The sequence below is a fragment of the Dromaius novaehollandiae genome, chromosome 26 (assembly GCF_036370855.1).
Source record: "Dromaius novaehollandiae isolate bDroNov1 chromosome 26, bDroNov1.hap1, whole genome shotgun sequence".
Lineage (NCBI taxonomy): Eukaryota > Metazoa > Chordata > Aves > Casuariiformes > Dromaiidae > Dromaius > Dromaius novaehollandiae.
Genome location: NC_088123.1, coordinates 3,983,603 through 4,007,708, shown reverse-complemented (window position 1 = coordinate 4,007,708; position 24,106 = coordinate 3,983,603). Strand labels below are relative to the sequence as shown.

Below are 24,106 nucleotides of genomic sequence, written 5' to 3'. Positions count from 1 at the left end.
AACCAAAGCCCTGGGACAGTTAACTTCAGTTTATTCATAGCAATGTGGCAATTTGCATTTTAAGTGAAATGCAAGAATTTGTTTACCCTTGAGTATTATTCTGTCTGTGTGCTGAGCCATAGCAGAAGAGAAGGAAGTTTAATGGAAAACACTTGCCATCCTGACACCATAAAGCTGTTAGGCTAATAAAATCACTGCACATATTAGCAGAGAATGACTCAGAGATCCATGTTTATAAGGCTTGAATTAATAAGAATGCCATCTCAAACAATATGGGAAAACAGATACATGGAGAAAAAAAAAAGTTAAACATGACATATGGCCTTCTGCTTACCTCGCTTGCAAAAGCTGGGTTCACAAAAATGGCAAGGAAGACAAGAGGCAGAATCTGCAATGTAGAATGGAAAAGGTTAAAAGCAATTTCTGTGCACCCTGGAGATCTTTTAGCTGCCAAATGCAACTAGGTTTGCAAGGCCATAAGCATATCCTTAGTTTTTCTCCTTTTCTATAAACACAGCTCTATGAAGCATGATCTTTATCACTTGCTTCTAAGGACACCTACAGTAAAAGTGCTTTTAGAAAGCTTGTTCTAATTAGCTAAAATGAATACTGACACAGCTGCACTCTGAAGTCCCACATGAAGTCCCATCCTATACCAGCTCTCATTATGGCTTTACTCTGGTTATAGTTTAAAATGAGTAAAGGCTTTAGGAACTTGCATGCAACTTAACTAAAATAGTGTCCAAGTTACCACCTTGGGGGGAAAAAGGGAGGGAGGGGCAGGAGCAACCAAACTTGGCCATCAGGCGTTGTTAGAGAATCTGTGCTTGGAAGTTGAATGCTGATTGTGGTTAGAGAATGTAGTGAGGGTTATAGAGAATGTAGTAGGATTTCAGATATGGAAGGCCCCTGAACTTTTTCTTGAACTCAACAACAAAACCTCTCTTTCAGACTCAGTTTTTGCAAGTCTTGCCCTTTTTTCACCATTCAATTGGATGGGAGCCAGGGATCGTCAGTGCCTCACCAAACTGGAGCTAAAGGTACTATAGTAAGAACCATTTGATATAAGTTTGAGCTTGTTAAAGTACTTACAAATGTCTCTATTCTGTGTCTAAGCAAGACTCACTGCTGAACACACAAAATCTTCAAGAAGGATTTGTAAGTCTTGAATTGACCTTATATACTTTCCGTGGGTAGGTACAGCTTTAAACCAAAGGTAAAATACTTACTTTTCTCATTAGGAATACATGTGAAATAGTAGAGCAAACAATTTTTTTTTAAAATGTATTTATCTGTGAGGCAAGGCATTGTATTTTCACTGGCCTTGCTCTTCCTCAAAGACTCTTTTTGCAGGAGATTATACTGACATGCACCCCAAACTAGTTTGGGCTGAAGTGACAAATGGAAAAACGTTCCCTTTTCAATCTGTGTTCTTTTCCAGTCTGGCCTTCTCCTAACCCTGTTGACGTATCTTTGTTGAGCATTGTCTAATGCCTTTGTTACTACATTAATCAGTGCATGCCTTAGACTTTACGGGAAAATGCAAAGGAGTATATGCAGGGAAATGCAAAAGAGTATATGCAGGGCATAACTGTGGCCTTTAGTTTGGATACTCTTGCCCAAGATATGCTTAAGTGACTTTCATCTCACTTCGAACTGCTAAAGAATAAAGCCTGTAGGGATCAGTAAGAAGGCAGTGGAAACTGAGGCATGTTCTGTGGCTGCTATTTTTCTTCTTGAGTTCACAGATTCATATTCACATGCATAACCCAGGACATCCTCCCATTTTTGTTTGAACAGAGGAAATGTTCAGCCTTGATTTTTAAAGTTTCTAGCAATGGGGAATTCTTCTTGGTAAAGATTTAGTGTTTAATGGCCCTGCCATTTAAAAATTGCACTTTATCTCTAATCTAACTTTCTCTAGCTTCAAATGTTCAGGTTCTACTTCTTACTCTTGGAAGCCTTGCTTCTTCTCTATGATAGTGCCTTGACCATACAGTAAATCTGGCTTTAGGTCGCCTTTGCAGGATCAGAAAAAACTGTGCTTAGGTGACAACAGTCCAGTATAAATGTGATCTTCTAGTTTGCACTTGTTCAAAAAAAAAAAAAAAAAAAAAAAAACCACCCCAAAACCAAAAAGCCTTCTTGATAGGGTAACTTAACAGCAGGCTTCACGCTGAGTCAAAGCAGATAAAGTACTTTTTGTCTTCCTAAAACTGACATAAATCTGACACAAATTCTTTATCGTATGCCCTGGTTAATTCATCAGAAACTGTTACTGTATTCCCAGGCTTGACTCATTTCAAAAGTATACTGTTGAGGAATCTGAAATACAGAGATCCATGATTAACAATCAGGAAAGTGTAAAGACTCTTTCTACGTGTCCCTGGCAGCATAAATGGAATAAATCTCTTTCATGCGCCTTTACAGGCACTATTGCAGCATTAAGGAAGGAAAACTAAGTCCATGTTCTTATATCTTCAAGGCTGACTTGGAGGCAGTTTGGAAGAGAGAGCTGGGAATAGTGTGCTGTCCTTTGTGGATCAGGAATTGGTGGTATTTTGTGTATGCATCTTTCAGACAAAGCTTCATCCCTCCGAGGGCTGAATTTGGTACCTTTAGCCAGCTTTCACTTCACACTGAAGAAAATAGAGGGCCCTCTTTATTTTTGGAATCCCATAAATAACCCTATAAATCCTAAAAATAATGAGAATGTTCTTCCTCTAACAGAACAGACAAATTCCTTGTATCTTGCATCCTCCTTCTCTCTTTTTACCTTTCTACCTCCACAATAATCAAGGTTTTTTTAATGTAATGCATCTTTTGCCTTATTTAAAGCAAGGTCTTAGATCTGTATGTCATTTTTGTAATGTACATATGCTGATAGTAACTCATCTCCATACAGAACAAATGTCCCTTCCTCCATGTAATTGTTAATTACCTCAGTATTTTGTGATAAACTAAAAGCAAAGGCCTCAATAGGTGTGTTTTTCTGGATAGAAAAAAATCTAGTCCTCTCAAGAAAGAGAAAGCATACCAGTAAGGAAGAGCTAGATTAACTCCAGGGTGAAGACACTTAGGGAGGACTGAGATTGACATATACTTTCAATATTATGAGGGAATTTTATCAAAGGGTTCCTGAAAGCCCACTCAGATACACTTCCTTCTTGTTGGTAAGCGGGGAGCTGAGATAAGCTTCAGAGGGCAAGAGAGATGCACCTGAGTGAAGGCAGGCCTGGAGCTATAAAGATGAATGTTTTTTGCGAGAGCCTGTACTTACATAACTCTCCCCTTCTTTCCTTTTCCCCGCGATACCCTCTTGGCCTTTAAAGCCAGGATTTTTCGAAGGACTCAGCTCTCTGACTCTTCAGGAAGAGTCTGTGCCTACAAAAGGTTGGTATGCTGAATGCTGAGGTACTTTTGAAAATGTTTGCCCTAATCATGTGGGCTGAATTCATGGTAAGATGGTGCTTAGTTCTCTTGAAAAAGTTATGTGAAGGCTTGAAATTTTAGATAAATGCTTTTCTTGTTACTGGATTTTTTCCCAATAGAGCTGCCTATAAAATTACTTTTTAGCCTGCAAAGAATGTGAGATTATGAAGAGTACTGTGCCAGAAATCTAACAATTTTAAACATAAAAAGCAGTATTAAAAAGAAATAGTCAATCTATATCACATTATAATAATGCATTTTCTAGGTGATACATAATGTAGACAAACATTAAAAATTTCCATTGCAAGTATCTGAAACAGGATACTTGAATTTCTCAAAATGTACAGATTATGTTAATGTAAAAGGTCTTTGAAATCGATACAAATTCATAACAAATGGTTTAATCTGAATGGCTTTTATATTAGTGGTTGATTTAAAATCTTTTGAAAACAGTGTTATCTCCGACATCCTAGGCTTACAGTTTACATTGCGTTATTGTTCAGGTTTACAGGTAACTCCCCTTTTTATCTTACCTTTGCTTTTTTTGTCGTCTTGGCCATAGCAACAATATCAGGCATCACATTTTTGTTCATTTTAGAAATGAAGCAAACTTGCTTTGAAAATATTCTGCTTGCAATACAGCTCTGTAAAATAAAGTTATTAAGATCTAGGATTTTAGTTCTTCATTAATAGAGATCAGAATGAAGTCTGTATTAAAAATCAAAGTAATAAAGACTGATAAAGTTGTTTTACCCCAGAACTTGGACCCAAAATTTAGTGAATAAGAAACAGTCTATGTCAGTCAGTTGTATAGGAACTACTCACCTTGGAAATTTCCTGAAAAAGCATGTTCTTCACCACTCATGGAACTGTAGTTCCAGACAATGTTCCATGAGTCATGGCAGTTGATCGTGTCAATAAATGCCATGCCCGCTTCTTTGCTGATGGACAGTTTGGGAGTTCTCACCAGTGCTTATGTGCTTATTTCTGTTCACATTCTGAATTTAGAAAACAAAATTAACTAACATTTTAGACTTTCAGGCTATAGTTAGTTAACTCTCCAGTGCTTTAGAAAATCACTGTATAGGAAATAATCTACACCGCCCTGCGAGAGGTTAGAAGGGTTATCACGCCAAACCCTGTCATCTACGTGGCACAAAACAGAACTGTGCAGTGATTTTTTTGACCTAGTCTGAGAGGAGCGAACAAAGGTACTGGAAGCAGAAAGATCAGCACAATGCTCCATGGGGCTGATTAGATGTAGACCGTTTAGAGTCAGCTGATATACACAAATACTCTTAATGCCACCTTTCCCATCAAAATAGCCACAGGTCCAAATCCATAGAGCAGTGAATGAGAACAATTTGAATGAAGACTCGGTAAGGATTTTTCTAATTGTTGTAAATCAATGGGTTGCCTAAAAAGGCACTCAAATTCAGGTTCTAAGTCGACCAGATATGTGCTTTACTTGACAAAAATAGAATCCTCTCAAGGCTGATGCGGAAAAGCATTCAAACTGTTTTGGAGATAGATTCAGTCCTATAAGATTTAAAATGGTTTCATGCTTTTGTTTGTTTTACTACAACATGACAAATACTGGCCCACCAGGAGCTCCTTTAGTGACGACAGCATTTTCAAAATGACAGAACAGTAAGGCCGTGCTGTTCTGGAGTAGCTGTAACAACTCTTTCAATAGATTCGCTGAATAATTTCTGTAGCTTACAATTGCCATTTTATGGTTTCACATTTTATACACAAGAGAAATTTTAATTCCTTTCCTCCACAGGGATGGGCAAAATTCAAGCAGGAAAGACAGAAACAGAGCAGCGATGTATACCTTGGTCATCATACTTACCTAGTCAGCAAGAGTCCCAGAAGTGCAGTAATCACAATCTGAAACAAACATTGAAAGCATCCAAGTGTGAATGCAGGCCTGTCTGACTGATCTGGTCATGAGAATCCTTTGTAATGACTTTTTCCTAATCTGATGCTGAAGTGTACTCCTTGGATCCCTCCCCCTCCTCCCCCCTTTTTTCTTTCATATTGGAATTACAACAGTCATCTAAATCGAGTCATTCTTGCTTTACCCTAGAACAATCCAACCTAGACCTGTACGAGTAGTTTACTTTTTTAAGAGTTGAATCTGAAGACTCTCCTGAAGGGACTCATATAGTGAGATTTTGTATGAGTGAGGAGAAAGAAATTTACTGCATTTAAATATTAGTAAGGTAGGTCCATTAAGTGGTAGGTCCATTACAGTGTTGCTCCAGTTTTGCAAAATGACCGACAACAATGGGCTCCGGATTAGGTTTCCTGTAGACTGAATAACATATAGCTAAATCTTTTCAAGAATCCTTACCTCTTGATCTGTTTAGGTTAATATGGTCTGAGCTGCACTCTCTGAAGGAGCTAATGGAGTAACTTTTTGCTATGAATGGATATAGGCAAACATGAGTATAGAGGCAATGGTTTTGGATCACAGTTTTAATTTATTAGAAGCAAGTGGCATGTATACTCACAGTGGATTTCATTTTGACTGTAGAGCAGATGCAAGTACAGCTGAAAAGAATCATGTTAACCTTCCACCTTATAAATGCTAGTTCTCAAAGTCAGGTGTGGAATGGTTAGATATTGAAATCAACTTATCTAGGGATTTGTGCCCATGTTTGCATGTCCGTGAACGTTATTTCCTGCTATAACTACTACATAAATATGGGGGGTTGTACTTTGCAAATTCTGACCTGCCAAAGCCTGACAAATTTACGAGATAAGGATCCGTTTGCAGTGAGAAATTCAGTATGTTTTATAACTTTCTGACGTGTATTGGCTTTCTAATTATTTTTGAAAAAAATCTCACTGAACTTGAGCAATATCAGGGTAACTGCTAAAATCCAAAAAAATATGTAAAGGAAACTAATTTCTTGGCCAACGAACCAAGGTAAGCCCCCCTATTTGCACTGTAAAAATCATAGCACTGAGGTTTAAAAAAAAAGTCAAAAAAACAAACCCAAAAATGTGCTCCAATAGCAGTATATGAAGTGAAGCCACATGAATATACATCATACCACATGAACAGGGACAAATGGATGCTTTTAGCTTTCCAGTATCCTTGTGGAGCTTTGTTTGGAAAAAAATGAACATAATATATCCTATTTTTTTTTTCCAGTGAGTCCTGGCATGACTTAGAAGAAATGCTGGAAAGCATCAAAACCATTATACATTCACCGGACTTGACATCTCCTTCGGATTAATCCCAGTCCATAGATGCTGGGACCCCAGAGAAAACATTCCAGATGTTCAGTTCTGCAAATGGACTTGGTCAGCAGGTTTCATTTCTGGGTCTGTGAGTAAATAGCCATGTCCATAGGTGTGTATGTATAGCTGTGTTGCATCCTCCAACTCGGCCCAGCTACAAATACGTTAGCTTTACATTAGATGAACACAAATGCATTAGTCTTTGTACTCTCCAAAGATTATAGTAATTTACCATATATTCTCAGGGTCCACCAAAATATATGGCCCAAATACAGCAATGAGAGGATTTACTGCTACTGAAACAGTGTGTTTTTCAATGAAGAGGAAATTTCAGCTGAAATGCAACACACAAGTGCAAATATCTCAGCATTTTTTGTTGTTTTTCTAGACTGTGACAAGAAAGTTTTGCATCTTGCCTCAGCTTATCTTCTGAGGTGATGCAAATACATCTTGAAAGAGATTATGATTCACTTACGGAGGCTTTCAAATAAGTATTTCTTTCGTCTCAAGTTGCTCAGCTTGATTTTTCTATGTGGTATTAGTGTGATTCCGCATCTGTTAACAGAATTCATTGTAAAGATCCCAAATTACTTTCCAACTGGAATTCAGTACATCTTGCAAAACAAGGCATTTTTAAATATACAAAAACGATTTATAGCCAGTGTTGCAAGTACATTGAATCAAACCCTGCTTTCGATTTCGCTAAGACCAAGTCTCCCAGTCTCCAAGGACTGTTTTTGTTAAATACCACTGTGCGAAAGGGGGGTCATAGACTCTTTGCAAGCAACAGCCCCTGTGTGAATCCGAGCAGAACCACGTGTGTTGCATACGGGCTCTGAGGGCAAGCAGCAGCCACCGCCGCCCGGCTGCGGCGCGGCAGCGGAGCGGGAAGCCCCGAGGAGAAAAGTGAGGAAAGCCCGTGCCCGCGAGGAATTAAACCTTTGCTGAAGAAATCAAAAAGCTTGCCTGAGCTGAGGTGGAGCGAGGGGGGGAAGCGGCCCGGGGGCGGCGGCGCCGGGGGCCTGAGGCGCGAGGCGGGCGCTAACGGTCGGCGCGAGGCGGGCGCTAACGGTCCGGAAAAACGGCGGGAAAACGCGGCTGAGGGGGCGGTGAGGGCGGGGGCCGCCGCGCCGCAGCAGCCTTACGGGGAGCAGCCCTGGCAGCCCTGTACCATCCCAGCTTTATCCGTTTGGGGGTCTTTGTGGCCTTTTCCTGAAAGATTGCCATTATATCCGCTGTTAATGGCTCAAGTAAGGACGTTATCTGTTTTTTACCTTAAAAAAAACAACAGCTCACAAATCCGGTTTTCTCAGCGTCCTGAATTTGTCTTACAGTACACAAGGTTGTTAAAATACTTTTATTAGGTGGTTTTACAGCTTTTTAATGATACTCGGTCACTTTTTTGAACTTTTCTGTGTCAGTATAAGCAGCTTTTTTTTCCTTTTTCATTTTTAACATGTAAATAAAACCGAATCCTCCCAGTCTGCCTGCTGTGGGTTAAGAGAAAATCAGAGCTGCAGGTCGTAATATTACATATATTATACCTGTGAATTATTGTTATATGTCTATGTTATACCTGTGAATTTGTCATACTGATTTGACATGCTAATATGTTGCCCTCAGAGAATTAAAATTGTTGCAAGTCATGGAAACTGTGTTTAGCAAAAAAGCTCAGGCCTATTCTTTGTTGAGAAGGACCTTTTACTGCACAGTTCGCACTTCCAGTTTTCTGCACTATTAAGAATATCCATAGATCTCTCTTCTTGTATGGTCATTTTACTGAGAGTCACAGTTTTGATGTCTCTGCTGATTCACTGGAGACTTTGCTATCATGTCCTGAGTTAGCAATCTCTGTTTTATTCAACAGCTTTTTCTCTTTCTGATCAGTTTAAACCTGTTTCAATTCCAATATGTAGTCTAAACTGAATAGTAAGCGTTGTAAAATGTAACGATGTCCTAATTAGATCAAAAAAAACCAGCCAAAATGTAGTACTGAAACTAAAATCCCCAGGTTTGGAAAATCTACTTACTGTGCTTCGTCTGAAAACTGCGCTGCCTGTAAGCTTACCTATGACAGCTGCTTCACTGGGGAAACAAACTGCTTCTTTAGCTGTTTTATATATTTGACTTTTTTGTTTTATTATTGCAGGGTATCCCTACATTACCCTGGACTGTGACTGCTAGGACGACGTGATGCTGTGCAGCCCAGGTCAGATCCCTGCTAGCTTGGGGGGCTTTAAGTCACCCTCCGTTATAGAGCCTTGCCCGTACTCTTCAGGGGCTAGAAGGACCCCAGAGAGACATGTCCCAGTGACAAGCTATCAGATAAGTAAAGAGGGCTTTGCTTGCTTTATCTCAAAGAAAATGCAGCATAAAGCTGGAAAAGGAGAGATTCTCTCCAGAAACCCTGGGCAAAGCAGACAGGAGCGTTGTTTAAATAGTGCAGCCATTTGGTTACTTTTCTTTGGAGGTGTTAAAATTTGGGGGGTGCGGGCGGCCAAGCTTTGATTTTAATTTAATTATTGAAGAGCCGACAAACACTTGACTGCACAAGACAGGCTGCCACATCCTTGATTTAGAAAAGCCCTTGACTGTTTCTGAACAGGAAAGTCTCTCTTAGATTGACTCCTTTCTAATTCCAATAAAAGGGCCTCTGAACAGGGAAGGAAGGTGAAAATCTGATACTGTCCAGTCAGCCCCAGTTACTGAATTAATCCTTTCAGATCTGCAGAATGAATTAGTCCCATTTTTTCGGTAGTTTTGGCCTAATTACACTTTTGCTCTCTCAAATTTCGAGCTGCACTTTCACTTGGTTAAGGTATACTTTTCTGTTTCCTGTCTTAAAGTTTAATCAAATATTGTTAAATAAGAGCCATATTTGACTACAAAGTGTTTGCATTTCAGTAGTACACTTCTTCTCCTATATTGACAGCTGGATTTCTGTGCTCGTTAGACCAGTAATACATCTGTCTATTTGTAATTGGCCATAATCTACTGCAATGCTTATTTTTATAATAAAAGACTGTAATAATTATTAAGTTAGTAATAAGTTAAAATAAGTCACATACTTATTTTCATGCGTGTGGATTTCAGTTATTTGAAATACAGTTGTAGGAGGTAACACCATTAGCTTTTGGCAATGATCAATAATTGCTTAAGGCAGGAAGTGGAATCTCACTGGGCAATTCTACAGGATCAGATTTAAATGCTTGAATTGGAATTGTGCAAGAACACTAGTTTAACGACTTGTCTTTTTATACATCATGGCATTCCTGATTAGAATTAGAACTATAATTACAATTAGAGTTGCTTATATATTCTTTTCAAGGTTTAATGAAATCACAGTGCAAGCCAGTGCAGGTTAATGATAAATTTTATTGAGAGACAATAGCCTACACACAGAGCAGAAGAGAAACAGATAAAGAAGTGATTGAAAATGTGATCAAGATAAGATTGTCAGGAAAAAAAAATCTTCATTGTGGGTACGCTGTTATATAAATTCTCTTCCCGAAAACTTCATCAGCAAAACTTTTACCAAAAGCGAGAACAGTAGTTTAAAATCGCATTGTTCATCTGTGTTTTGAAACATCGGAATCCTCCTTCTGAGACGTTTGATTCTGAAAGGAAGGAACACCAAAACTCTTATCAGATTTGGACTGAGAAAATATGAGCACAAACTAGGTGAAGATTTTCCAACATGGTGGTCTTCCACCAAAAAATGTCAAACTTAACAAATTCTCAGTTTAGAAATTGAGCTGCTTCTTTCTAAATTTGTCCTATAAGCAGCTGTTAGTGCAACCTTTTAAAACAAAAAATCGAACAAGTACATTACAAATTTGAGTTTTGAGTTTCAAAATCCTGCTGTGGCAGGGCCTGTGGCAGCCAGGGCATCAACGTATTGCATGTGCATGAAGGTTCCTGGAAAATTCAGACTCGTATCAACAATTAGAGGCCAAAGCCTTCCTATAATGGCCTAATCTTCTTAGTTCAGTTGTACTCAGGAGAGTGACAGATCTGCCTTTTTTTTTTTCCTCTTACATGCAGATTCGCTAATTTATAAAAAGCCACAGAAAAACAGTACGATTTAATTATTTCAATAGCTTATTAGTCTTTACTTAAATTTATTTAATCTTTATTTAATCTTTATTTAAAAGCTTATTAATCTTTATTTTGGTACACATTAGTCACACGCATACTCACCTGAAGCTGGGTAAGTCAAGTAAGCGGGAATTCCTCTGCACAGAGCTTGAATGGATTTTCCGAAGCGGGACAAGTCTTGGACTCTATTTCTCGGCACAATGAAGTGATACTCGCGTCGTGGAGAAAGTGGCCGAGGAGCAGACACCTAAGCGTCAAAGAAACAAACCGAGAAAACAGCATTTAGAAAAAACAAAAATGGGATTCAGAATCCACACGCCCATCTTAATGGGGAGGGAGTTATTGATGTGCAGCATAACTTTTGAGAGACTAGAGACTCAACTTTTAGAGTGGTTCAGCCCTTCTGAGAAGCTTTTGCTCACCTCTCGGTGCCTTTTTTCCTCTTTGCGATTGTAGAACGTATACCTTTCTCAGGCAATTCATTAGATTTCCTTCACCGCTTTCCTTCACCATCTTACCTCGTCTCCTGGAGGCGGTGGAGGAACCAGTACGATGGAAGGAGAAATTCTGTCTATTTTATTAATGAGGCAGCTATTTTTCCGAAGTACCCTGGTTGCACCAAAGCCCTATTTAAAAAAAAAAAAAAAAAAAAAAAAAGTGCAAGAGATTCAGCACTCTTAAAATAATTTTTCTCGTTTGTCACAAACAAATCTTACAGTGAAAGAGAAGAGGTGGAATGACAGAGAGAAGCACTGGTAAGAAGTGGCTTTAAACAGTGCAAATAATCATAGGGAAGGAAAATAATGTTGTTCAATTATATTGTCTAAGTCAGTGTGTCATGGAGCTTGATGAGGGACTGTAATCAAAGGTAAGATATATTACCTTCTCCAGTATGTATGATATGTTACCCTACATAAGTCAGGTGAAGAAATTGACTGTTAAAAGGATCCGTGCAGCATATAGTATAACAGAAATAAAATGGTTAAATGGGAACACTTTCAAAGTGCCTACTGTAAAATCTCATTAACTCTTGTTGAAGCTGAGGTGTTTTGAAAAAAACGTTTGGTTCTTTTCCAGTGCTAATCTAAGTCCAAACGTAGATTTCTCAGTAGCATGAGAAAAAGCAAGTTTGCGGCTTTGTATAGTGTTTGCTTAACTTGTGCAGCAGTTGTGCACTTTGACAACTCAGGTCGTTATTTCTTCAGAAATTTCCTGAGTCTGGTTGCTCTTACATAGGCCTCAATCAAGAAAAGACCAACAGAGTAACAGCAGTGCCCATTTACTATGGGCTTGTATCACGGTCTGTGCAGGCAGAAGGAATAACTTGCAGAAAAGGTGTTTGAGCTGTGGTGGCTGTCACTTACAGTGTTGTGGTCCCAGACAGAATTCCAGGAGTCGAAACCATTGTTTGGGTCAAAGTCGGCCACGCTGTAGTCCCTATTGACGCTCAAAGTCTCGCGTGAACTTCGATCGTCGTTCCCCTTATTTTTTTTTGACATTTTGATTTTTGAAAAAGATTAGAGAAGATAAGGATTTAGTTTTATAGATTTTTTGATGTCTGTCGATGTATCGCTATGATAACCGCTTTTTGGAAGATCATTGCCCTTACAGACCAGATTAAAGGGAAGATAAATTCCAGCCTTAAAGGAGAGACTGGGAAGCCATTAGGAGTGTTCTGTCAAACCCTATATTCAGACTTTACCTAATCCTGGATTTCATACATATCTGATGCATCTGCCTTATGAAGACAGACAAGCTTTAAAAACATCTTTCCCACTGCCCCAGTACAAAATGCCTTTTAGACCACGTGGAAAAGTTGTTTTGTTTAAACACTGGAGAATTGCCTTTATAGTTAAGAACTAAATTGGATGTTCTGCCTCAAACTTGCAAGAAAATAATCTAGGAAAAGTAAAATAATATTTTATTGTCCTTTTCCCAGCAGGAACTTGCAGGCAGACAGGCAGTGACTTATAGTATTTCACTGTGTTTTGTGGTCAGATCCTTTATGCTACCATTCTTCTGTCTCCGCACAATTACTTTTACTGTTTATGCTAATCTGAAGACAGAATTTGTTGTTCATTTCATATCTAGCAACTGACTTTTTCCCTCAATATATTGACTAGTTAAATGTTTTCTTCAGTAAAAAAAAAAAGAAATGCAGTTTCATTCTAAGTTTCAGATTTTGGAGAGAATTCAGCTTCATTTTCAGAAACATACTTTTCAGAAGTTGAAACTAAAGGCCGCTGATTCTTATGGCAGCAGTGTATAATTATACACAGCGTTATACTTACATCGTCAGCAAGAGCTGGAGCCAGGAAAATTCCAAGAGTAACAATCACAACCTGAAATGAACATTCAGAATTTACCACACTAACACTGTGACTGCTCATATTACATCAAGTTACTTGCTGTCTTAAAATAAGTTTGACTTCCCATTTAGCTTTACGTACATGCTCCACTCTTTTCTAAAGTTGGGTCTAGCTGAAGAGTATGTAAATATGCTGAAGAAATTGTGTGTTAAAATGACCATAAATCAGATTTAAAAAAAAAAAAATGATATGAATTGCTGTTAACCTCAGCAGTGTATTTTGCCCAGGTAAGAAGGTCATTTAAACACAGGAGACTCCTTGGCAAAGGGTGGGCTGAAATTATTCATTTTTTTCAAAGGTAGTGAACTGTTCCCTCTGAGCTTTTGGATTTCAGACATGGATCAGATCCATGTAACATCCATGTGCGTGAGCGCCTACTTATGAACAGTTAGAATATGGGTACTCAGCTCAGCTCTGTGCTTGGAACATTGCAGAAATGCGACTCGAGCGTCCTCATAATACATTTCATGCTGCCAAACACAGAGATAACAGTATAAAGGCAAACGCAATCTTTTTCTGTACAGAAAACCATAATGTTAAACATTCTGTTACTGCTTTTTAAGATACTATAGTTACAGTGACTTGCATTTGTTGTTCAGATTTCTCTAAGGTCAAACCTACTGCCGATAATATTTTTATGTAAGATTTAAGATTGCTATGATAAATTGTTTTGTAGTAATAGTTACTGTTTACAATTATTCTCCTGGAGGCAGCAGTCCCTTAAATATTGAATCAGTCACAAAATTCATTGACTTCAAAGGAGAGGCTTTTTTTGTGAGTGAGATCCAAGTGTGACTCGGAATATTTAGCACTAGCATTTTGGAACTTATCCTGCAGCAATTGAAGACTGCTGTAAATACCATTATGCTTCACAGTCGTGCACTCGGAGTCTCACATCTCATGGCTCTTCTCCTACGCTCTGATCAGACAGCTGTGCCCTAACCTCATATAACTCAGTAAGACTATTTATGACTTGCACCTAGAAGTTACGAATGAGAGAATATTGCCCTTTCTAGATCTTACACGTGCATGTCGCCCTTGTATCAGAGCACTTCTCTTTCAGGCTTGAGTAGGCATGTGGAGTGAAATCACTGCCAAATGAGAAATTTCACCAGCGCAGTCCCAAAACACTTGCCCCTTTTACTGTGTAATCCCTACGGAAACCAGCAATATAGTTCAATAAGTGCCAAGAGAGACTCAAAATAATTTTAAAACTGTCCAGCTTCAACACTTTTATGAGAGAGTGATGCATATACTTACGGTGAGCTTCATTTTGATGGTAGGAAAGGCAAGTTCTGCTGGTAATTGATGTGTGCTCTTACTTTTTATATACTAACATGCCAAAGTTAAATGTTAAAATAGGTTTGTCTTCCTGGGAGGTGTCCTTTGTTCACAAAATCTTGACATACTTCCTGTGGTACTGATCTGATAATAGCAGGCTTTGATACCAGCCTGATTGAATTCATTGCAAATGGGAAGATGAAAGAAAGGTTTTCATGGTAAGTTCAATATATTTAACAGTAACTTCTTAAAAAAGAATTAATCAGAATCAGAAAACTGATGCTTAATAAAAAAAAATTCCTACTGATGTTTTGTGCCTACGTGACAAAGGACTCAGCCTAATTGTTTTTATCCACAGTTCATAAAATTTTCAAAATAGCAAGATTTCCATCTCCATTCATTTAAAAGACATTAAGTCGTGTCTCCAGAAATCGTGAGATTAGCTCTAAATCATAGAAATTATTGAGTTCTTCTTTTGTTTTCCTTCCTTTCTGAATCTTTTCAGCACTGTTCTGTCTTTTAGGATCTGCTTACCAATCTTGAGGCCTGGCCTCTGTATTTTTACAGAGACTCTTAACAGAAGGAGAATCTCATTACAAACTGAGGGCTAATTCTAGAAACTGGACCATAAACTAGAGATAACAAACGCTGGGTAAGGGCGGAAGCAGTAACAATGGGCATTTTATATCTATTATTATGTAGCAAGTAGATTTTTTTAAATGTTTGTTTGAATTTGGTAATTATATGTAGATCGACGCTATAGGATGAGTTGTTTGCCTTGTTTGCTTGGGAGTGGAGAACTCTGTTTTTCACCTCCATTTTGCACCCACTTTGCAGTTTGCATGACGTATGAAGTGGTGAATGGAGCCAGTAAGTTACTAAGTGAAATGATTTGTGGATGCCAAATGGAGACAGGTATGTGTTTAGCCTCCAAGATGGAACACATGCAGAATAGTCTATTTTCTGTGTCACAAAATCCTCTCGTAGTCTCTGAATACGTAATTATTCACCTAGTTCTCATGAGAAGGGCACTGAGAACTCAAACTATATTACGCTAATCCCTGTGGTGTCATCAGCAATGAGCTGGAAAGCAGCTTTGTCCATTTGTTGCGGCAACCATGGCCAATTTGGCTATTATAATAATGTGTCACACTTGGAAGTCTGAATCTCCAAATCCTCCATCGACTTTTGATTACTTAAATAGCTTATACGGCAAACATACAGAGCTAGAGCATTTGACATCAAGGCGAGCTTAAGAAACTAATTACAGTAGAAGAAGCCAGGAAAAAGGGGAAGGAGGGGGAGTCTTACTGTATAAGGTTCTGTTCTTTGCCCAGTACAAGCTTGTATCTCTCTGTCTCATTTTTAAAGCTTTGCCCAAAGCATTCTCTTTTCTTTACGAAATCGTTGTATCAATGTATAGCAAACTGTCATGGCTAAGAACTATACGAGTTTTAACCCTGTTCTCAAATTAGTGTTTTGTTTTGCGCGCACATACATTTTCACATGTTTTTGCTTGTGTCATTTTCTAGCAAGAGTAAAACTACTGAAATTATTGTTGGATTGGTCCTAGAAGTTTGGCTTTTGACTGCTCATTTGATTAAATTCTGCTTGACCTGACCCTTGGCCACACAGAATTTTCTAGGCTGTGTCACCCTTTCTTGAACCAATGTAAGTGTGGCCAGTTGTATGCAAAGGTAAGTACAGAGAATTTTGTTGATTTTTGAGGTGTTGCTTGGTTCTTTACATTCCTCCCACTACTTTCTCACTCCCTGATAAGGCAAATATTTATCAAAAGTATCTGGAAAAAAAAAAACCATGAGTCTCCAGGAGAGTTGTTTTTATGCCAGCATTATTCCTCCCTGAACTTGATTGAATGAATCTCCCTTATGTGTTGAAATTCCTGTGTGGTAATCAGACTTGAACTGAAATTCTGTAAGTATACATTTCAATCTATGTTCAAGGTTCTTTTGTTTAAATTATTTTTACTGGATGATGGTGCCAAATGGCGGGCCAAATTCTCCTTGCAATTTTATTTATGTAAATTGTGAGTCATTCTGTAGTTTAATCATATTTCACTGGAGTAAATTAGAATGAACTTGAAAATATTTGGCCTTATGAAAATATCAAAGAAACTAACAGTTTCCTGTGACAATAATTAATGTTCCTGTGTTGTAACAATGACTTGCAGAACATAATTGCTTTGTTCCAAATGTTACTCAAGTTCCATTTCCTCCGGGCTTCTCTGTGCTGATATGGCAATCTGATCCCAAGTGTAACACTTGAGAAAAAGTGACTTTGGGAAAAAGATTGAGGGTTTCTACTTAGATCGAAAGTGTCCAAAGCAAGAAGACTACCTTGAGAAATGCGAGTATCATCATTAAAAGTTCAGATTCCCTGAGGAGTTCTGAGACTGCACCAGTTGCTTCCTAAGCCAAACCTCACTCCACCTGAGGACTGACAAAAGTGAAAATTCTGTTCAAGGAAATTAAGGCATCTTATAGCCAATCTTAGGCAGCTGTTTACTTCAATTATTTAAATTAGATGAGCACTTAAAGGAAAGTAGCATAGTCTTGCCTCTTGGTGAGTGCATGCAAATTTCAGGTGTATTAGTGGCAGATGTGCAGATTTGCTGTGGACAAAAAGTCTCCAAAATGCAGGGCTTTCCTGTTGGAGGGATGTATGGGCTCACCTTGAGTAACAGACCTGAGTCAACTAAAAATATCTTCTCTCTTGTAATAAGGTTAATTAGTAAAATTCTCTTTACAAATTAATCTTTATTTTTTGGCCTCATACGACTAGGCCATAAGATTTCACCTAGTGCAATATAAGGTGCAAATAGTCCGTGAGACAATGGCTACTGTTGTAATTCTCCTTCACTAAATACTGCTGATTTTTGCATAGTGCTCTGCTCTTACGTGTGTGGAAGTGTATGTCCATGTTTAAGAGAGATCCGAAGCTCGTGCTTCAACCCTATGAAAGTATCTCAAAAGAAATTAAAATATGAAGACATAGATTAATGAAAAGTTAATTTGAACTTTTAATTTTAGCTTGTAGTGCCTGAATCCTACTATGAGCATGTGTGGAAGACTCATTTGACTACTAAAATCTGTTTTGTGAGTATTTCCAACATAATTGTAATCTTACAAACAATCATTTGAGAAGAATGGGGAGGAGCAGCTTTCAACAGGAGGGTAACATCAGTCTAATCTAATTTAGTCTCATCTAACCATGCTTGTCACATGAGTTTGGTATCTGTTCATATATCCTGGTATATTGCTGGACAGCATGGCTTTGCTACACTGAAGATCACTTTTTTTGTGCTAAGTTATGTGGAATAAAGCAAATATGTGCATTTTCCTCTTTTCATGGAGGCCTGTTTGCAGGGCTAGATTTACATACAACCTCTTTCACCTCTTTTCTGATGACTGACATTACAGATATTTGTTGGCTATTACTTTACACTCTCATTTCACCGCAAGAGGACAGGCCTCAATTGTGATATTCTCGTAAAAAGTCATGTGTGATTCCTCAAAGTACCTGCACTGGCTGATGTGGAAGTCACCAGGGGATGAAATAAGGAGTGCAGACAAGGTCATATTCATAGGAGAACTTTTCTTACCACAGTGTTGTGCAGTCAGTGTGGTTTTGATGAAATACAGAGAACAGTGGTAGCTTTACAGAAGGAATCTCCATCTGGCTCCTCTTGACTTGTGACCTTGGGCAAACCACACATCCTCTTGTGTTTCGTTTTGTTCCTTTTTGTACTGGAGAGGTTAGTAGTTACTCAGCTTGTGTCTCTGAAGCACAATTATTATCCCTGACTATGTCAGTAATATAAATACATGTGATATGCATCATGGCAACTACTCAAAAACGAGCAGCACTTTTTGTTAGAAAAGGCCATGCACCTACTAGTTGGAGGAAATGGATGTAAAGTTGGTCTGTTCGTTAGCTGGCACTTAGGCTGCAGTGACATAAGTATTTCTTTCCAGGATTTGTCTGTGGAGTATCAGGCAGCCAGGAGTTATATTTCAGAAGACAAAGTGCAGTCGAATAAATGAATAACAGAGTCTTTACTGATATCATTTAATTCTGGATAAGTATCCTGTTAAATATTAAAAGCTTGAACCAGCAAGAGCTGAAACTCCTCCGGAGTTTACACCAGTAAATAATAGCCATTTGTAGAGTGATTAATTTTACAAAAGCTGACTTATTGAGTGCTTTTGACATATCAGGATCAGGTTATCTATGCCAGCCCAATATTCAGATAAAGAGGCTTACCATGGTGTGGCATGTAGATATGGAATTGCTTGAGTCATGAAGAACGCTTGTCAAGTGTCTCCCACACCTACAGGAAGATATAAAAGTTGAATGTCTCTGGGATTCTTTTCCATTTTCACTTTCTGCAACCTCTCGTTCTTATCTGAAAGAAAAATGAACAGATTTGTGAGTATACGCATTTTAACTGAATTTATATTTTAGAAAGTTCCTTTCTAAAAGCAAAAAAAAAAACAGGAAAGATGATGTTCTCGTAAGGGGTGCAGCACTGGGACTATTGATATGGCCTCTCTATTGTTTCTTCTGTTGTTCAGTGGGAAATTGCATTTCTTGTATGTGCAGTAATCTTCTTGAACTCAGTGGAAGCACCATTTGAGCAAAGAATGCAGAACTTAATCCCAGTTCAGAAGTGTGATTTATTATGTTCTGTTGAGCTCTGTCCTACTGGTGTGGCACTACCCTATGTTTTTGTTGAGTATGGATGCTTACTCCTTTTACAGGCTGCAATTCTCGCTTTGTTGGGAGTCTTTTGGACTCAGACTTCTGCATCAGAAGTAAGTAGACTGACAAGCCTTCTACTGCATGTACTCGTTTAAAATGCATTAGATTCTTGGGCGTGAGGGAATATAATGGGAAGAAGAGCACAGAAGAAACTAACAAGATGCTTCTTGCCAAGGACAGAGGAAAAATAGCCTTTGCCAAAAGAGACAATCATACAAGCCAAAGAGGTGGTTCTGCACAGCCATATGGCAACAGGAGATTCTAGGAGGGTAGCCCATTAGCTCAAGCCAAGATTTGGAGACTGTCGCAGACTTCTCTCATGACGGTCTCTGCTGCCACATACAGTGACCATGTCATTCACCTTTTCCTGCAATGTGGCTTTGTCCCCTCCTCTCCCACCCTGAATTGAACTCTTGGGCAGTTAGCCTCCACCTCGAGGGCCTCCTGAGATTGCCAGAGAGTTGTAAAGAGACCTAGGATTTATGTGAAGCGATCACATTTGCTTATTTGAGAGGAAACGCTTTCATTTATACTGTACCTTTTAAAAATACAAGGCTGGTAATGATGAACAACTATTTTGTGTTTTGTACCAAAGACCTACTTCCTGCATGGACCTGACAATGCTTATGTCGTTGCAACTATGACTATCGACAATGAGAAGGACTTAGCTGATGTCCATATCCGTTCTGGGCTGTACTCCTCTGATACCATTTTTGACTACCGGCATGTAAGTAAATCCAAGAATCTGCCTAAACTCAAATAATCTCTGTGAGGAATTTTTAAACACAGAGAAATTATTTTGGTGTATTGTCATCATGAGTTGTCATGTAACTCTCTTTCTTTTCAGACTTCCATACTTCTCCTCCCCTTATGCCATCTTTTTGTCTCACACATATGATGATGCAGTTGTTTAGGTTAGATGTGTAATGAAACCCATGGTGGTTATTCATGAAAGGGAGAAAAATATCATTGAGTGCAATGCAACAGAGTCAAGATCAGGCTGCCATCACTCATGTATAACAAGTACAGCAGAAGTCCATCGAAGATAATTTCACTATTATAGATAGACATTAATATAGGGAGGCTGCTTCCATTCCCCAAAGGTGACAGTGTAAATGCAAAGTCACGATAGGCAGTGTAGCGACTTTACGTTATTTGCTCACCCTAAAGAGTAGGGGGAATCACCAAATATGAGTGGTAGCTCTTTTTAATGAATTAAGTATAATTTTTTATCACAGGGATATGTTGCAACAAAGCTGTATTCTCGAAACGCCTGCTTTATCCTGAAAATAGAGAAAGATTCCATCCCAGAGCTGAGAGAACTTGGGCGCCTGGCTTTTGAGAAACAGGTAATTTTATGGAGAATCTTGTACTGTACATAAGGAAGTTGCGTTGTTGGGTGGTATGATAGAAGCCTGCCATTCTACCAATAAGAACAGCTGTTGTTCTTAGGAACCTATTTTATTGAATATGCAATGATGAAACAGAGAATGACAAGATGAAACTTCAAGGGAATATTGTATGCAATATTATTTTAAGATAGTGAGCAATCATGGCCCACCCTGCAGTTTTATAGTGGATGGTAGTTATAGTTAGAACTCTAAGATCTTGTGTCTGTGGAAATAGTGTGTTTGAATATTTTTGGGTAGTCCTAATACGAATTCACACAAGCTTTTTCTTTTTTCTTTCCCCCCCCCCGTTGTCATGCTCATGTTTTGGGGATGAGATACTTGAAGTTACTTTGTTTTCAGAAAGGAATTTGGAAATCAATTTACTTTGAGCAGACCGTGACTTTCCTACTTGAGCAAAACTTTCATGAAGGTGACTGGGAGTATTGCCTGGAGATGAGCATCAGCCCTGGCCCGTTTTATGATAGTCTAACAGTAGCACTTCTACTGCAAAATGTACCAATGTACTTTTTTAAATGCCTGTACAGACTGGGAGGATTAACATACATGTAAATTGTTTAACTGTTTCAGTCAATTAACATAATTTATTATTACATTAATAGAATTGAATTTTGCTGTGTTGATAGAATTACTATCTAGTGAATTTTGTTTACAAATAGATTAAAATATGTATTTTATTTAACAGCTTGTAGCTTTCTCAGCTGACGCTTTGTATGAGGCCAAAGGAAGATAATTTTAGATTTTGGGATTATCTCACAGGACGTGTTAGTAGACTGAAAGCAAAGCTACATTGCTGATGGTATTTAATATTTTCTCTTTAGACTTTGAAGAAAATATTCTCCCCAAATGATGTGTGGGTAGAGTACGAACCTGGCAGTTCGACAATAGCGAACATTAAGGAATGGTTTGTCTATGGTAGAGCCATTGAGAATCTCTGCAGAGATCTGCCTATCTACAGGCTTGTAAAGTCTGAAGGTAAGGAGCAAGAACAGAACATAAACCTTCCATTACAGGCAGCATCCAAGCACCTTTCTATCCTTCATATCTAAATCCCTGTGGTACCTTTGTGAGGTAGGAACATATTGCCCCATTTTAGAGAGGAGGAGTAAATTGCCTAGTAGGATTAAAAGTGTAAGGCAGCGTGATGCTTTGGAAAATCCCGTGAAGCGCCTTGCTCATCTTTAGGCACCTAAATACCTGGAACAGCCATCCCAAAGTGGTTTGCCCAGGGTGACAGAGGAAGCAACTGTGAGACTGTTGTACCCAACTTGTGCCCTCATGATATAATGGTCCCAAAATATATCTAGCATATGTCAGGATGCTACCTGGTGTACGCTGGATATAGGAAAGCAGGAACACAAAGGTGATTTAAAGCCACACAGATATTTTCTCATTTTGAGTAATACCATAAGAGTTTTGCACAGTGCCCATTCAGACCAATGGGAGCCTTGAACAGGGCCACAGTTGGGATGGAAACATCTGTTTGTGTAATGAACAGACTTTTCCTTGCTGGATACTGGGAACTTGTCACTGAAAATATCTTCATTTTCTTGTTTCTCTTTTAGCACCACTAAATTCTCGTGCTTGTGCCACCTCAGGAGTTCCAAGCATTCTGGGCATTAGAATCTGTGAAAAACTTGACTAGACCTGGTCTTGACAATTCCACTGCTGGGAAATGGTTTGTTTTCCTGTGTGCTTCCCTGACTGCAGCCATGTTCTTAAATTGGGTCAGATCTTACTGTTGGACTCAATTGGCCTATCCTAATCTTTGAACACAGCACAACTACGATGCACAAATAAAGATAATGCATTTAAAAGCCTTGTTCTTTTCTTCATCCAAAAACAGAACAAAAATAAACCAGGCCTTGCTATGAGCTTTCCTCCAAAAAAGATAAACTTTCTTTTGGCACATTCATACGCTCAAGCTGCAACATGATCGAAGCATTGGTATATGCTTTGTGCCAATGAAGGAATGGTAAAATAATGGTTTTTTTGGTGAAAAACTCCCCTTTGTCATCAGCACTGAGCATCTTCAGGCACTGACTCACCTCATACATGATCACTAGAGAGAATATATGAGGGATCAAACCGATGAAAGAGTAGAGGGAGGAGTGGGTATATTTTACCAGCTATCACCGTTACACTCCATAATATCTTTTAGCAGATTTGATTTAAATGTTATTTTTAGAGATGTCTGAACCAAAGCCCCACTTTGAGAAAGTTCACTTGTAGAAATTTATGTTCAACCCCTGCTTCAACAGTGCTGTAAGCCAAATTGAGGACCAGTACAGCAAGTTGCCAAGTTGCAGAAATTCTGGATAGCAAGCGAGTATTTTACAATACCTTTCAGATTCTTTACAGATTTACACTGGGATTTGCAAAGAAGCTTAACTTCTGCAAGGCCAGTGAAAATTTTTAGCAATTTTAATAGCTGCAGTAAGTCAAAGAACCCTTTGTTCCTGACGCTGGACAAATCCAGAAAGAGGAGATGGTCCCTGTCTGTCTGAAATTTTGTAACCCCAAATATTATTTTTTCACACTGTACCAGTGTAGAATGAGCCGTGGCCACTGCTAGGCACGCCACATATGTTGGAGAGTAGCTTGTAGGCCAGGAGCTGATAGAAATGCAAGATGAGGCGGTGCTGATGCTGCCTGCATGATTCTCTGGTAGATATCAGTGAATGGTTAAATATTTATGCATCCTTTCCTTCAGTGCTTGGAAGGAGTGTGTATTTTTTAGGCTTAAAACTGAATGTTTGCGGTTTATTGGAGCCTTGAAGGGCTGCCAGAGGGCAAGGCAATCCTTTGGAGTCCAGAAAACTGGCCCCAGGTTCTCAGTTTGTTATTTTCAAATCAGGCTCCTGGTCAAACCATCTGTCACTTATTAGAAGAGCATTTTATCATGTTATTGTGAATTTGTTCTTTTAGATTAATCCTGTTCACAACAGGCTGCAGGTTTTTGATGATCCAGAGGATGTTTTTGGAAGGTCAAATGTTGTTGTGTGTCTCCAAGGTACGGGATAGTCTATTTAGCCCTATTTTGAAGTGGAGTGCATTGATGGAAAGTAGAACTAGGAGTTGTGGCTGTGGTGGTCTTGCCTGGTCTTACACAAAGCACTCTTTGAAAGCAGCGCTTTGCAAGAGCAGTCATGTGGGTGACTCTGTAACCTTCAGACCTTCTACTGTGGTTGCAACACTCAGGTTATTTAGAGTGGTGGGCTTTCTTTCAAGACCTTTAAAAACCAAGTTAGAAGCTCCGATCTACTTTCCAAGTGAGAACCATCACATTTCAATCCTCTCCTTGTATATTCTTCTTCTGACGTAGGCCATGGAAGTCATGGCAACCCTCTGACTCAGCCAAGATCTGCAAAAACTAGGAAATAACTGCCTTAAGTAATTCAAGCTTCACTGCATGCAATCTTTGGTATATATGTATCTTTGGAATATTTCTGTAAGGGTGCTGACATGACATCAACTATC

General features: G+C 38.8%; 2 protein-coding genes across 2 annotated transcripts; one reads left to right on the top strand and one right to left on the bottom strand.

Annotated features, from left to right (window-relative positions):
* Positions 1–10,042: 10,042 nt before the first annotated feature.
* GKN1 (gastrokine 1) lies at positions 10,043–14,501 on the bottom strand. Its single transcript, XM_064497717.1, has 6 exons — positions 14,415–14,501; positions 13,077–13,127; positions 12,150–12,266; positions 11,304–11,411; positions 10,888–11,032; positions 10,043–10,304 (listed from the first exon to the last, which is right to left on the bottom strand). Exons 1-6 carry the CDS (start codon positions 14,424–14,426, stop codon positions 10,219–10,221), a joined length of 519 nt encoding a protein of 172 aa, XP_064353787.1. The 5' UTR covers positions 14,427–14,501; the 3' UTR covers positions 10,043–10,218.
* A 4,200-nt stretch (positions 14,502–18,701) lies between these two features.
* On the top strand, positions 18,702–22,443 carry GKN2 (gastrokine 2). The gene is made up of 6 exons (XM_026111506.2): positions 18,702–18,884; positions 19,217–19,270; positions 19,813–19,944; positions 20,456–20,566; positions 21,448–21,601; positions 22,192–22,443. Exons 1-6 carry the CDS (start codon positions 18,810–18,812, stop codon positions 22,269–22,271), a joined length of 606 nt encoding a protein of 201 aa, XP_025967291.1. The 5' UTR covers positions 18,702–18,809; the 3' UTR covers positions 22,272–22,443.
* Positions 22,444–24,106: the final 1,663 nt, after the last annotated feature.

What these genes read in the sequence shown, in the direction of transcription:
- GKN1 (XM_064497717.1), bottom strand. An exon ending in CTCCAGCTCTTGCTGACGAT is followed by an intron (nt 12,267 to 13,076) that starts GTAAGTATAACG and finishes AAAAAAAATAAG; the next exon opens with GGGAACGACGATCGAAGTTC. An exon ending in CTGTCTGGGACCACAACACT is followed by an intron (nt 11,412 to 12,149) that starts GTAAGTGACAGC and finishes TTTTTTAAATAG; the next exon opens with GGCTTTGGTGCAACCAGGGT.
- GKN2 (XM_026111506.2), top strand. Translation starts at nt 18,810, where the DNA reads ATGTCTCTGGGATTCTTTTCCATTTTCACTTTCTGCAACCTCTCGTTC. An exon ending in CCATTTTTGACTACCGGCAT is followed by an intron (nt 19,945 to 20,455) that starts GTAAGTAAATCC and finishes TTTTTATCACAG; the next exon opens with GGATATGTTGCAACAAAGCT. An exon ending in GCCTGGCTTTTGAGAAACAG is followed by an intron (nt 20,567 to 21,447) that starts GTAATTTTATGG and finishes TTTTCTCTTTAG; the next exon opens with ACTTTGAAGAAAATATTCTC.